This window comes from Nematostella vectensis, chromosome 14 (assembly GCF_932526225.1).
Source record: "Nematostella vectensis chromosome 14, jaNemVect1.1, whole genome shotgun sequence".
Taxonomy (NCBI): domain Eukaryota; kingdom Metazoa; phylum Cnidaria; class Anthozoa; order Actiniaria; family Edwardsiidae; genus Nematostella; species Nematostella vectensis.
In genome coordinates, this window is record NC_064047.1 from 10,629,066 (window position 1) to 10,642,422 (window position 13,357).

Genomic DNA, 13,357 nt, shown 5'->3' on the forward strand with positions numbered 1-13,357 from the left:
CATATATCAATTTAAAGCTTAATGATTGTACTTTCTTCCTAAAATAATCATTTTTATACGCGCTTAATTTTGAGTGCTTTTGCCTGGTTCGAAGTGCGAAATCGACCACTTTTAAACATGCGAATTATTTATACACACCAAAAGCGCGTAACCTCCCGGGATCTGCTTTATATCTTTCGACATGTACTGAACTGACAAACCGTGTCTACATATGACGTCACACAGCCTCGTTGATTAATAATCAAGGGTCAAAGTTAGGCGTGGAATAATTTTGCTTTTTTGGCTACAACGCGCTAATTAAGTCCGTAGCAAAAAAAGCTATTGGTTATCCGCGCACGGTGTGACAGAACAATATGTATACTAGACGCTTGCCAAGTTGCGCAGGAATCGGGCGGTTAGAAGTGTACCTTGTATTCACATATTTAAAGTAAGATGGGGTGAAATTTGATTGCGAGATATCGGGGATTGGAGTTGTGTAAACATTAGAGGCAGCGTGACAGTAATGACAGACGAAGAGCAAATAGAGCCGCGTATGGCAACCAATCACATTGCACGCTCTACACGCAGCGGGAAAACTCTTAGGCGCTCAAATGCCATAGCGCTAGTCGTGCAAGTGAAGGAAGATGCCTAGACAGAAGCGAGCTTGCACCGAAGAAAAGAAGAGCGCGGAAAACTTAAAAAGACCGCGAACGGAGACAACTCTATATTTTGGGGTTTCTTCCTCGCTTAGCCTTCTTCGAAGGAAGCCAAGGATTCTTACTTAATCTTGGCGTAGTTTACAACTATGCAAAATTTAGAGTAAACGCTTATAGAGTTGATATAAATACGGACAAATCTCGGATAAAACGTCGATAATGATGATACTGACGCGCTTGTATGCAGGGGATGTAAGAGGGAAAAGCCGTAAAACTAAGTTCCCCGGATGTTGATCGTGGGACTTTGACTTAAGTAAACAGGATTATGGAATTATTGACGCCTTCGAGAATAACGCAACACTCGTTCGAATTTGGTTTTTCTTGAATATCTGGCGGAGTATTTAAGATTTTGGTGGTATTTTTTTTTTGCTAACATCTAGAGTGTGCCTATTGTCATCGAATGGCATAATAAAAAAAAAATTACCCGAAATGAAGCCATTTGGGTCTACGGTATCGTTAAGTGAGCAGAAACGGGTAATATTTCTGTTTATTTTAGATATGTTTTTCTGTATGTCTTATGGCGATAAGAAAAAGATTTATGCCAGTCTACCAACTTCAGCATTTTTCGTTTTTCTTTTCAGGATCTGCAGGGACACGTTCGTCTTCGAGTGGTTCTCTATTGGTTCTCTCTGACCCAAGCACATTGAGATCCAGGTATGAAAGGTTGCGACGATGATGCTGTTGGTCATGAGTTGATAGTAATGATAATAATGGTGGAGAACCCCCCTTCTAGTAGCCACAAATACAGTAAATGTATGAGACATTATCTAAAATACAAGAGAAAATGCCTTGACAGAGCCTTTTGAGCACCCTATTGTTAAAAATCCTGGCTACGTCGCTGGGGTGCAAACGCAAACCCCACAACGGCCAAAAGTCCACTCACGGTGCTATCTGTAGACAAAACTATAAAGCATCAGCTACATCACTCTGGTATGTCATCAATCCATGAGTCAGAAGTTTTTGTAGCCAAACCCGTCCCGTGGAGATACTTGGCATAAAACACCCCTTTTTGTTCTTTCGACGGTGATCAGATTTTTATTACAAAACTCACTCACTCCGCCCCCCTCCCCCCGGAAAACTTCGGTCCACTTTTTAGGATTTCCCACCCCTCCAAGAAAAATCATGTGTTTGGGCCCGCTGTTTCAAGTTCTGTTGTGAGTAGTCCCATATATGGAGTCACGCCACCACGTGACTCACTACCGTTATGTAAGCTTGCCATGTGCGTTATTAAAAAAAGTTGTTGCTTGTTGAACCCTGTAGTCCGATCATAACATGGTACCAGAAGTGTTATAAAGGAAGTCCAGGGCGATAGAGAAATTCAAGCCGCCTTCAGAACTTGATATAGATAGCAGAAATCTAGCGGAGACGTGGCGCGAGTGGCAGGAGAGTTGGGAGCTGTACGAGATTTCGAGCGATCTTACAGCGAAAGAGGAAAAAGTTCAAGTGGCGACGCTGTATAGCGTACTGGGATTAAAGGAGTAGAGTACTGAAGAGTACTGAAAACGCTACCAAATGTCCCAGAAAGTCTGGCAGATAGAAAGGTGAAGGACACGCTGAAAGTTTTAAAGTAATATTGCATGCCAAGAACCAATGTGACCTACGAACGTTACATTTTTCGGACCACCACACAAGACGATCGACCATTCGATGTCTTTCTGACAGAGCTTCGCCACAAGGCCACACTTTGTGAATTTGGAGAGATTAAGGACTCGCTGATACGAGACTTGATAGATATAGGAACAAACAGCCCTGTATTAAGAGAACGTCTTTCACGGGAACCCGAATTAACACTCACCAAAACGATCAATCTTTGCCTTGCCTCCGAACAAGCCATCGAACAATCGAGGCTGATCACGAAGCCTGAAGATCGCCAAGAAACTAGCAACGTCGATTCAGTTCAAGCGCGTGCTAGACCGAGCCGTTTCGACAGGAACCAAAATTCCTGTCGATTTTGTGGGCTGCAACATGACAGGGGAAACTGTCCAGCTTACAACGCCATTTGCCGTCGATGCAAAGCTAAAGTTTGTTCAAAACAGATTTCGACGCTTGCAAAACAAGTTCGTGAGGTCGACTTACAACAAGAAAGAAGTACCTAGTGCAGCGCCTTATTGTTGGAACCCAGCCCATGTTTTTCAAGTTGGACACAGGAGCTGAGTGTAATCTACTCCTTTAAACTGCAGTGAAAGTGCTACCCAACTGTAAGATAGAACCTACAAACACTAATCTTAGATCACTTGGGGGCAACCCCCTAAAAACTGTAGGCAAATGTTATGTAAACACTTATGTACAAGACCGAAGGAACCCTGTGTTGACCGAATAGTATATTGTAGATCATGATGTAAAGCCCATTCTGGGACTAGAATCTTGCTTTAAGTTAGGTTTAATTGCTGTGAGTGGAAGTGCCACGCCCAAGGGTTTAAGCATTAATACTGTGGAACAGCCACACAAACTTCTTGATCAGTTTGAAGATGTTTTTACAGGACTGGGGTGTGTTGATGGTGAGTATGACATTAATTTAAAAGAGGGTGCTAGACCCACAATCCAACCTCAGCGTAATGTCCCATTGCGATTATTTGATCAGCTGAAATCAACAATCCATGACTTGGAAAAAAAGGGTGTAATAGCCAAAGTCAATGAGCCTGTGGACTGGGTTAGCAGCCTAGTAATCGTAGAAAAAAAAGACAAATCCCTGAGGCTATACTTAGACCCCCCTGACCTCAACGAGGCAATAGTAAGAGAGGATTATAAGCCCCCTTCATTTGAGAAAATATCAAGTACGTTGAATGGGTGCAAGGTTTTCACTGTTGTAGATATGTCTATGCTGCTGGCATAAGAAACTTACTGACGCAGCATCACTACTATGCACATTTAACACACCTTTTGGCAGGTTTCGCTTCCGGAGATTGCCATTTGGCATTTCGTGTGCTAGCGAGGTAGCACAAAAAATGATCGAGGAACACTTTGGTGACATTGAGGGTGTGCTTCCTGTCTATGATGATATAATTGTTTCAGGAAAAACAGAGGCAGAACATGACAAAGCATTGCGCAAGGTACTGGAGAGAGCCAGAGACAGGAACATTAGATTCAATAAGGAGAAGATACAGTATCGCCTGGACAAGGTGAGTTACATGGGGGAAGTTGTTAGTGAAAAGTGTTTCACTCCAGATCCATCCAAGGTTTTAGCTATTTTTAACATGCCTACCCCAAAATGCAAGAAAGATTTGCAGAGACTGCTGGGGATGATCAACTACTTGTCAAAGTATGTTGCCAATATGGCTGAACTAACTGCCCCACTAAGAACCCTGCTAAAGAAAGAAGTAGCTTGGGTTTGGTACCCTGAACATGATGCAGAATTAACTAAGTTAAAGTCAGTACTCACCAGCAAACCGGTGCTGCTGTTTTACGACATCAACCTACCTACCACCCTACAGGTGGATGCCTCAAAGAGTGGGCTAGGTGCTTGTCTCTCACAGAATGGTCAGCCTGTGGCTTATGCCTCTAGGGCAATTACAAGTGCTGGACAAAATTAGGCACAAATAGAGGAGATGCTAGCCATTGTTTTTGGGTGTGAAAGGTTCAACATGTACACGTATGGGGCAGACATTGAAGTAATGTCAGACCACAAGCCTCTAGAATCAATTTTGAGAAAACCTCTCCACAAGGTGCCTGCGTGGCTGCAGAGGATGAGGTTGCGGCTTCAAAAATATCATGTCAGGGTCCGCTATGTACCTGGGAAATATTTGTACATTGCAGACACCTTGTCGAGGGCTTATGACGAGGAAGCACCAACGCAGTCTTATGACACATGCATACATGATGAGATGGAGCACATGGTCCATTGCATCATCAAGGACCTGCCCATCACAGACGTGAAACTGTTACAGCTGCGGGAGATTACTAAGGAGGACCAGGACATGCAGTTGTTAAGTAAGTACATCAGGGAAGGGTGGCCCCAAAACAGGCAAAATGTTACAACACAAGTAAGACCATTTTGGAATGTGCGCCACGATTTACACTTATTAGACGGTCTAGTGATGAAAGGCCACAGACTGGTAATTCCAGTGTCTTGGAGATCTAATATCCTAGAGCAAGTTCACACTGGCCATTTTGAAATTGAAAAGAGTAAGGCTAGGGCACGGGCAGTAGTTTACTGGCCTGGTCTGAGTGCTGACATTTCCAATGTAATCTCCAAGTGTGACAAATGCTTGAGTTTGCAGAAGAAACAGCAAAAAGAGCCCATGCAACCGAGAGAAATTCCACTGTTGCCATGGCAACATATTGCAGCTGACATTGCTGAATATGAAGGAAAGCCCTATCTAGTGGTAATTGATTACTATTCAAAATACATTGAGGCACTCAGAATGAGTGGCAAAAAAGCTGGGGATGTTACCAAGGCCCTGATGGAAATCTTTTCCAGACATGGGTACCCTGAGACTCACAGCAGATAATAATCCATTCAACTCTGTGGAAATAAATGAGTATGCCAATCACCACTGTATGTAAAAGATGTTTTAGAAGACATTATAGACTTAGAGAATGAAACCACTGAAGTCAACCCAGCGCCACGCAGATCAACTCGCATCAGATCAGCACCCCCTTGGCACAATGACTATGTCATGTGCACATAGCCCAGTCCTATTTTACATATACACATACTCCATGTTAGAATTTATTTTTATGTTTTGATACTTTCACTTAATATCATAGCTTAGCTTAAAAGGGAGATGTTGTGAGTAGTCCCATATATGGAGTCACGCCACCACGTGACTCACTACTGTTATGTAAGCTTGCCACGTGCGTTATTAAAAAAGTTGTTGCTTGTTGAACCCTGTAGTCCGATCATAACAAGTTCTTTTATTGATAATTTAACATTTTCCATTCAACAATGCGTCTGTCTAGTTTCTAGCAGTCGGGCTTATCATAGAAGGATTCATTCTTCTTTATCTGGAGTGGTATTCTTGGGCTCTTCTGAAAAGATAAAGGGAGCATTGTGAAAAAAATGCGTATATTCTTGTTCCATATTCCCTTATTTCCCAATCAACTGTTTAAAGGGGTGTCCAAGGGATATGGACAGTTTGAGGGAGAATAAAAGGAAGGTCTGAAAGGGATTGAATGGGAAACAGTTTGAGTGGAGTCGAGGGCAACAGATTGAGGGGAATTGAGAGTACAGTTTTAGGAGAATTGAAGAGATGTGGACTGTTTGAGGGATTCGTGGGTAGGTTTGAGGGGTATTAAGGGGATAATGAAAGTTTGAAGGGGGTGAGGGTATAACATAATGTTAAAACTCGTGGTTGTATTGGATCAAGCGTTGAATTAAAGGTTAAGCAAATTAACAATGAATCTCTATTTGAGCAAAAAAAAAAAAAAAAACCCGAAATGTTCGTGCGAATACACGCCACGAGGAGGATCTAACATGAAAACGAGGCGCTGTTTACACTATGAAGCAATGCTGTTTATTATCAATTAACAATGTCGATATTCCAACACATGAGGGGAATTCAAAGCATCGTTTCTTTCTATAAGGGTACAACACAACACAACTCAACACAACACAACACAGTACAATACAATACAAAACAATATCCTTTATTTTCAGAGGGTGACATTTTAACAATGCATATAAATAAATGTGGGTAGGAGTTTGAGTGAAGAATGTGAAGGTAGTTTTTTTTATAGAACTATCTTAACAATACTCACATGGAGGACAGACCACTTCCTTCACTTTAGCAAGATCAAACTCGAGTAAATCCGCTATTCGCTCGTTGTTTTCTTTTTGCTTCCTCATATTACACACTTGTCTTTTCTGTTTTGGATTCAAACCCTCCTTCGGACAGTCCTCTAGAAGTAGCACGATGACATCCTAAAATAAAACAGGAATACATAGATGCCTACAGAGTGAATGTCGTAAGTTATAACTGCTAGATGTGCGACAAAACACTACCATGTCCTCTGTAAAAATTGACTGGGCAAAATAGTAAGGGGGTGGGGGATGAGACACGATAAGGAATACTTAAAGAATGTCGATCTCTCACTCCTTTTTTATTGTTCATCATTGAAAATACAGCTATTTATTTGCAAGGGAACTTCAAAATAACAATCTACGAATGAAGTCTGGCATGTTTTTCATGATATTTGATTGATATAGTTCTTTGACTGACTCGCCATTGAGCGGGAGCATAAAATGGCGGCGTGATTGGCGTGCTTTAAGATACTGGTGCTTTTGCCTCTTTGCTTTAAGTTTTCTCTTCTTGAGTATCCTCCGCATACTCTAGCCCACATTGTAGCTAATGCTGGTAATGTGCAAATCGTATGATCCACAAAACAGTCAATTTTCTAGTTCGCTCTGTCATTTTTTTATTAGGCATTGCATACCATATTTTGGAGTCTGTTTCAATCATTTTTTCGCTTTTTCATCGCACTAGAGCTTTGTAAGTCGAGAATTTCCACATAAACTTGCAGGAATTCGTGTTTACTATGATTTTACTGGCAGCCATCTTGGATATGGAGCTTAGTCCCTAACGTTTTAGAATATCACAGGTCTCCCGCCCTTTTAAACCATTTAGAAAACGACAGCCATTGATTGATATTCCCGTTTTGGATATATAGCTACCGCTACCTACCTTGTCAATCTTCATTTCTGCGGCGATACCTTCTGCCGTTAGGCCATCATTCTTTTTCAGGCATGCTAAGCTTTTTGTCGTCGGATTGTTAACACTACACACGGGGCTTAGATTCTCTTTCTTCATTACTTTCTCAATTTCTTCCTTCAGAGTTTCTTTGGTCACGTAGAAAGCGCCGATTTTCCTCTCGCATTTCCTTGCCTCGCTCCCATACAATGATGTAGCATCAGAGTAGAGGTCATCAAATGATTTTGTTCCATCTCGGCAACCATTAAGAATAGAGGTAAGCATCTTCACCTGGAGTAAAAACGAAAGTGGTTGTTTCTCAAGATCTTTCTGACGAACTAACGAAGTAGTCCCTAGCGAAGAAAAAGGACAAATGATTCCAGGAATTTCATACACGAGTATAAACTTATATTCAACTCGTAAAATAGCTAGCAGATTACTGGAGGGGAGGGGGGGGGGGGGGAGGAGGGGCTAATAGCCCCACTAAAAGCTCCACCCCCTCCGTTTTTCATGAACCGCTTAAGCTATGACCATTAAACTTACATACAATGATCACCAGCATGCATTAGACCTTTTAACAGCTTTACAATGCAAAAAGGCCATAAAACGTTTATAATCAATTTTTTGCATATATTTGGCTTTATGGACAATGTGCCCCACTGCCACACACAAATCTAAAGGAATATGGATTTAACCATTGTAGTTGAATGACCAACCAATCTATATGAGCTCGAGCACCTCAATTCTCCACGAGAAGTTCTAGTATAGTACATATATTACCCCATACTGTTGTCCGCAATATTTTAATGATATACAATGAACGATGATGTTACCTATTTGGAGCTATTATGACCAAATTTTCAAGAATTAATATCTAACAAAGAGGAATAACATTATATATTGCGTTGCCATAGCAACACAATATGACGTTATTTAAGGAAATATGTTTATAAATAGCCTATATAATATCCTATCGAAACCTTTGCATAGAACCAGTTCGTATTCGAAAAGCGACCAATATTTTTCAAAAAAATGTTTTTGTGGCATCACGATGACGTCACTTAAGTAAGCAGAAGCGGGCAATATTTCTGTGTTTTTTTTCAGATAAGTATTTCTGTATGTCGTTTTCGATAATCTTATTATCTTGCATTATATATATATTACTAGTCATCTGTGACGTCATTGATTGGTACCTTAAATATAGCATAAGTTTGCGAATTGACTTTTAATTAAAGTAACAATTTAAATATCTTACCAAAAATGTTTTTATCTACATTTAATTTACATTAGAGGGATATATACCAAATTTAGATGTTAGTTTAGAAAGAGCGATTTTTAGCTAATTATATATGACATCAGCATCCGCCATCTTGGATCCGCCATCTTGGATTTAATGAAAGCTACTGGGTAGCAAAATCTAAAGCTTTTTGACAATAATTAATCTTCGTTTTAAGTTGTATTAATAATTTCAGCTTGATATGAATGCTTTTTGCTATTTTTATAAGTACTTTTTCGAGAAGGTCAAAAATTGACAAAAAAAAACACTACTCCTCCCCTACAATAACGGCTTAAAGCGTTTTGCCTAATTTTTATTATACCTATCTCTCAAAACTTGGTTGCTATGGTGACAAAGGGTATGCATATCAAAATTTTGTGTGCACCAAACTGCTCCCAGATAAATTCTAGGAAAAGTTATCAAATTTCAATGCTCTAGCCCTGCTAGTTCAAAAATTATTACAGATCAAAGGTGCTGGGGGCCTCAAAAGCCCCCCCCCCCGGTTTGAATAGGGTTAACACAAAAACCTAAAGATAAATAAAAACAGTGACGACAGGCAATCAGTCGAGAGCACTACCTTTTGCGTGTAACAGCTGAGAGTAAAGGGGACCTGATTCAAACTGTTGATCAAGTTCTCTTGGTGTTTATACGTCTGGTTTGGGGAGATATCCGATGGCATATTCAATCTGTAGTTTTCGATACCATTGGCCGCTTCAATCTGGTGAAACAGATTTTAGATGATTTCATAAGGATACAAACATTTTCAAGCACTCTCTCATTTCAAGGAACCACAAGCTGTAAGGTATACCAGCATACCCCTTCTTTCGGCCATGAACTTATTCTAAAATTTACCAGTTCGACCCCTGGACAAACAGGGCCGTAGCAGGGGGTGGGACATGTGCGTGTGCCCCCCACCCTCCACCACTCCCCCCTTCCCCCCTTCCCCTCTTCCCCACATCCAATTGTAAAAAATAAATCCCAATCGGCTAATTTGAGAAAGTATCTGTATTTTCTATTTAATTAAGGTAGATGAAGCATGGCATTCTGTTTTTAGTGGGCTTTAAGAGATTTCATCACATAATATGTCTTCCAAAGCAACAACAAAAAAATATTGGGCTGACTATACGGATCTTAATTCACTTTATCAATTCCCTTGTACTTACCAGTTCAGGCGTAGGATCAGCATTATCTAGTACTTGCTTGATGTCTCCCAGCAGCTTCATCAGGTTTTCCGCGACCAGTTCTTTCCGTACGTCCTCAAAGGCCTGTTGAATTAAACACACAAATTCAAGAAGAGCTAGTTAGCCGCCTACTTGTTTTCAGTGTTTTCAATGAATTACACAGAAAAACAAAACAAAAAGGAAAGAGTTTCTTTAAACGGAATGTCCTTATTGGACATTGGATATTAAAGAGACTTCATTGATAAATGGACAAAAAACAATGTATAGCGTTTTCGTCGAGAAAAGACAGTCGAAATGATTGTTCGATGCGTCCTCATTTAGCAGATGGGGCTTTCGTCGAGACCTTAAAGACAGTCCTCAATAACAGAGCTACTGGTATGATGCGGGGATTTTCCGTCAATTATTCGGGATTTTCTTGCAAATTATGCGCTAGATTTCTGGAATTATGCGGGAATAGTCCAGTTTCGAATTCGAAAATGACCGCTAGACAGATTAATTGAGGTCGCATTTTTACAGTGTTAGATTTATTTCATTGGAATGGTTGGATCCAGGGTTTCTAAAAACACCAAAATATAATGCATTACTGGATGTATGTTTGTAGATATTAATTCCCATGGGGATGGAAAATCACCACTTAAAATGGTACATTAAAACTTCAGTATTGCATCTTATCTAAAATTGTGTCTGACACTATATTCTTTGAAATCCTGTTTCATCCATTACTTGTTCTTCGCAAGGACAAACCTTGCCAGAATGTAGCTTTACAAATGTACATTAATGGAACTTTTATTTAGGGGAAGTGTATTTTAGGGCAAGATACTTAAACTTTATAACACAGCAACAACCTTGTTCTTTTTCAATAATATAATTCTGTTCACATAGCTTGGATATCATAGACATGGCCTCTTTAGAAGCCTGTAGTGGTAAAAGGTTTAGAATAATGGGAAAGGAGAAATGTCAAGAAATGCTCAACCAAATTATTTTCATTAATGTCAGATTTTTTTCACCAAACCTTTCAAGTTGAGTCAATTTCCTTTATATCTCCTCACCGTCAACTATTTTTTAGTCAATTGATATTCTTTGCTTCCTCTCTACCCCGAACATAGATCAATAAAAGGGCTTGGTTTGAAAATAGAAAGCATTTTAGCACTGTCAGTGGTGCCTTAGATGTTTTTTTTTTTTTAGGATTTGCTTCCAAAATCAATCTGTTTTTTCTTCATTGCATTCAATTTGGAGTAGGCCACCAACAACTATATGGCCACTATATGGTAAAGGGTGGATTCACCAATGTGTAATGACTGAAAGGAGATATATTTTTTGATTTTAATTTCCAGACATTTTTTTTTTCTGAATATTCGGTCCAATGAAGGAGAAAATCATCACTAAATAAATACATAAAATTACAGTATGGCATCTAAACATTCTTAATATATTATTTCAAATCTTTGGAATGCTGTTACATCCATGACAAATTCTGCACAAGGGAAAATTTGTCGGAGTATTGTTTTGATTAAAAAAATATTCATAATGGAACTTCTATGATGGAACATAAGAATTTACCATCAGACTCTTGACAACTTTGACAGCCATATTCACACCAGGAATTGTGTTTGTTAACTTTGATGTACTGCATAATTTAAATTATTGAATAAGGCCTGGATCCATTTGGTTCGTACAATAAATAAATCTCAGTAAAGAGCAGGATCCTAGATCCCCCAAAAATACCTCGATCAGTCAACACAAAAGGTGTTCAGTGCTGGCTTCGCTTTTAGGCAGAGCCTAAATCTATATATTATTTTCTAATGGTACATCTAAATCTGAGCTTGCGTACGTTCGAAGTTATTACGCCATTTTGAACGAGGCGCTAAGAGAGTGGGGCGAGTAAAGTCCAACATGGCAGACGACAACAAAATCGCGAAAGAGATTTTTGAATGTCTTCCAATTGAGAAGAGTAAGACTATCTTCTTTCACATACTCTTAAGTACTACTGCTTTTTCGTTTTCTCTTACCGAGTACATGGTCTCCTTTGAAGTAGTGATGTTCTGAATAGCCTCATCAAAGTTTTCTAAAGCTTTTGCCATAGTGTCCCTTGCTTCCTTTGCATCATCTCGTCTTTCCTCACATTTCTTAGCTTGGTCGATGACGTTGTAAATTGCAAACGCTGGAAATCATAAAACATCAATTTGCAGTCTTATTAGTATCTACGCAATAGTTGAAATCAAACAAGAAATCTATCTGGCTTTTTCATCGGGCTTCTAAAACATGCAAAAAGAATGAAACCCTTTATCCTAGAGAGCTCTTTTGACCGATCAATGAGCACGATATAATGTTATGTGTTATGGCAGAGATTGGGGAGTGCGCGATAGATGTTGTGGTACAGTGGGTGGTAGAATAAAGTTGTGGTACAGTCCGCGGTAGATGTTTTGGTACAGTGCGCGGTACAGGTTGTAGTACAGTACGCATCAGATGCTGCGGAACAGTGCGCGGTAGATGTTGTGGTACAGTGCGTAGCTTCACGTTGCGCTGGTGTGTGCGTTAGATGTTGCCGTACAGCCCGAGGAAGAGGTTTTGAAGTAGTTCAGTCTTACCTGAGGAAAAGATTGATAGTGCAAGGTCAAATGCTTTGCCAATATTCTTCACGTATCTGATCGACCTGCTAAACTTGGTATTCAGTCTGCTTTTTAACTGTCTGTACTTGGTTTTGAAATTTTTGATCAAGCTTGTTTTCCGTCTTGCAATTTGAGCGTTAGGGGGTGTCTTGAGTCGGATGGCATTTCTTCTCTCGAGCTACAGTAGAAAAAAATAAATTGAATGATATGCGTTATAAAGCTTGAGATATTATTATAAGTTATAGCATGGCACGGGGGGAATTTAGTGATTGAATGTCCCCGCAACCGAGGGATGATTAGTTGAAGTCCCGACGCCGCAGGCGTAATACCATGATCACCCAGGAAATGAACTCGCAACTACAAGTAATATCAAGTTGGATGAGCGAATACGGTTCAATGGACCTAGGGCAATTGAGACCACAACATTTTCGCGAACAATTCTCACATCTAACAGTTGATTTACAGAGTAAGTACGCAGCTGCTTTGTCTCCTATTATCTTTGTTCTACAAAGGAGTTCTTTTGTCTCTATTCTTCTCATTCTTTGTGTCGAGGTGCGGATATTGTTCATTTGCCCAATCAAATTTCAGCTTGTAAGAGCTGCGTACTGACCCGATTTATATAGTTGCTCTACCTATTTACAGTTTTAGTTCTTTGACGTCATTAGCACGCATGCTTGAAGCAATCAAAATCATCCGACATGGATCAAATACTCCGGGTCTCTTGGCGCAGGGCCTATTCCTGGGCTAATCAGGGAGCTGCCTTCTATTTATTTCCCTGGTGGAAACTAGAAGACAAGCATCTTGGTTCTAAATGTCTCGCATGCACTGATGTATAAGAATATTTAGGAGAAAAAAGATTCTTTTGTCTTTTCCTAAATTTCTCTCGTTATAAATGCATTTGAGAAATGTAGAAACAAAATTTCCCTCATCATTTCTGCATGTGGGAATATTAGAAAATAAATCTCCCTCA

General features: G+C 39.9%; 1 protein-coding gene across 4 annotated transcripts in view; it reads right to left on the reverse strand.

Moving 5' to 3' along the window:
• The window catches only part of LOC116618315, a 66,415-nt gene that overhangs the window by 34,926 nt on the left and 18,132 nt on the right, over nt 1–13,357 (reverse strand). Inside the window, exons 6-12 of one of the 4 annotated variants that reach the window (XM_048721768.1) lie at nt 12,367–12,565; nt 11,788–11,939; nt 9,761–9,862; nt 9,175–9,315; nt 7,316–7,612; nt 6,393–6,555; nt 5,352–5,660 (exon numbers count right to left, since the gene is read on the reverse strand). In XM_048721768.1, the coding sequence (XP_048577725.1) occupies nt 5,659–5,660; nt 6,393–6,555; nt 7,316–7,612; nt 9,175–9,315; nt 9,761–9,862; nt 11,788–11,939; nt 12,367–12,565 (1,056 nt within the window). In that variant the 3' untranslated portion in view covers nt 5,352–5,658. Of the gene's footprint in view, nt 1–5,351; nt 5,664–6,392; nt 6,556–7,315; nt 7,613–9,174; nt 9,316–9,760; nt 9,863–11,787; nt 11,940–12,366; nt 12,566–13,357 lie in introns of those variants that run through there. The other 3 variants (XM_048721767.1, XM_048721769.1, XM_048721770.1) reach the window with 3 other exon arrangements.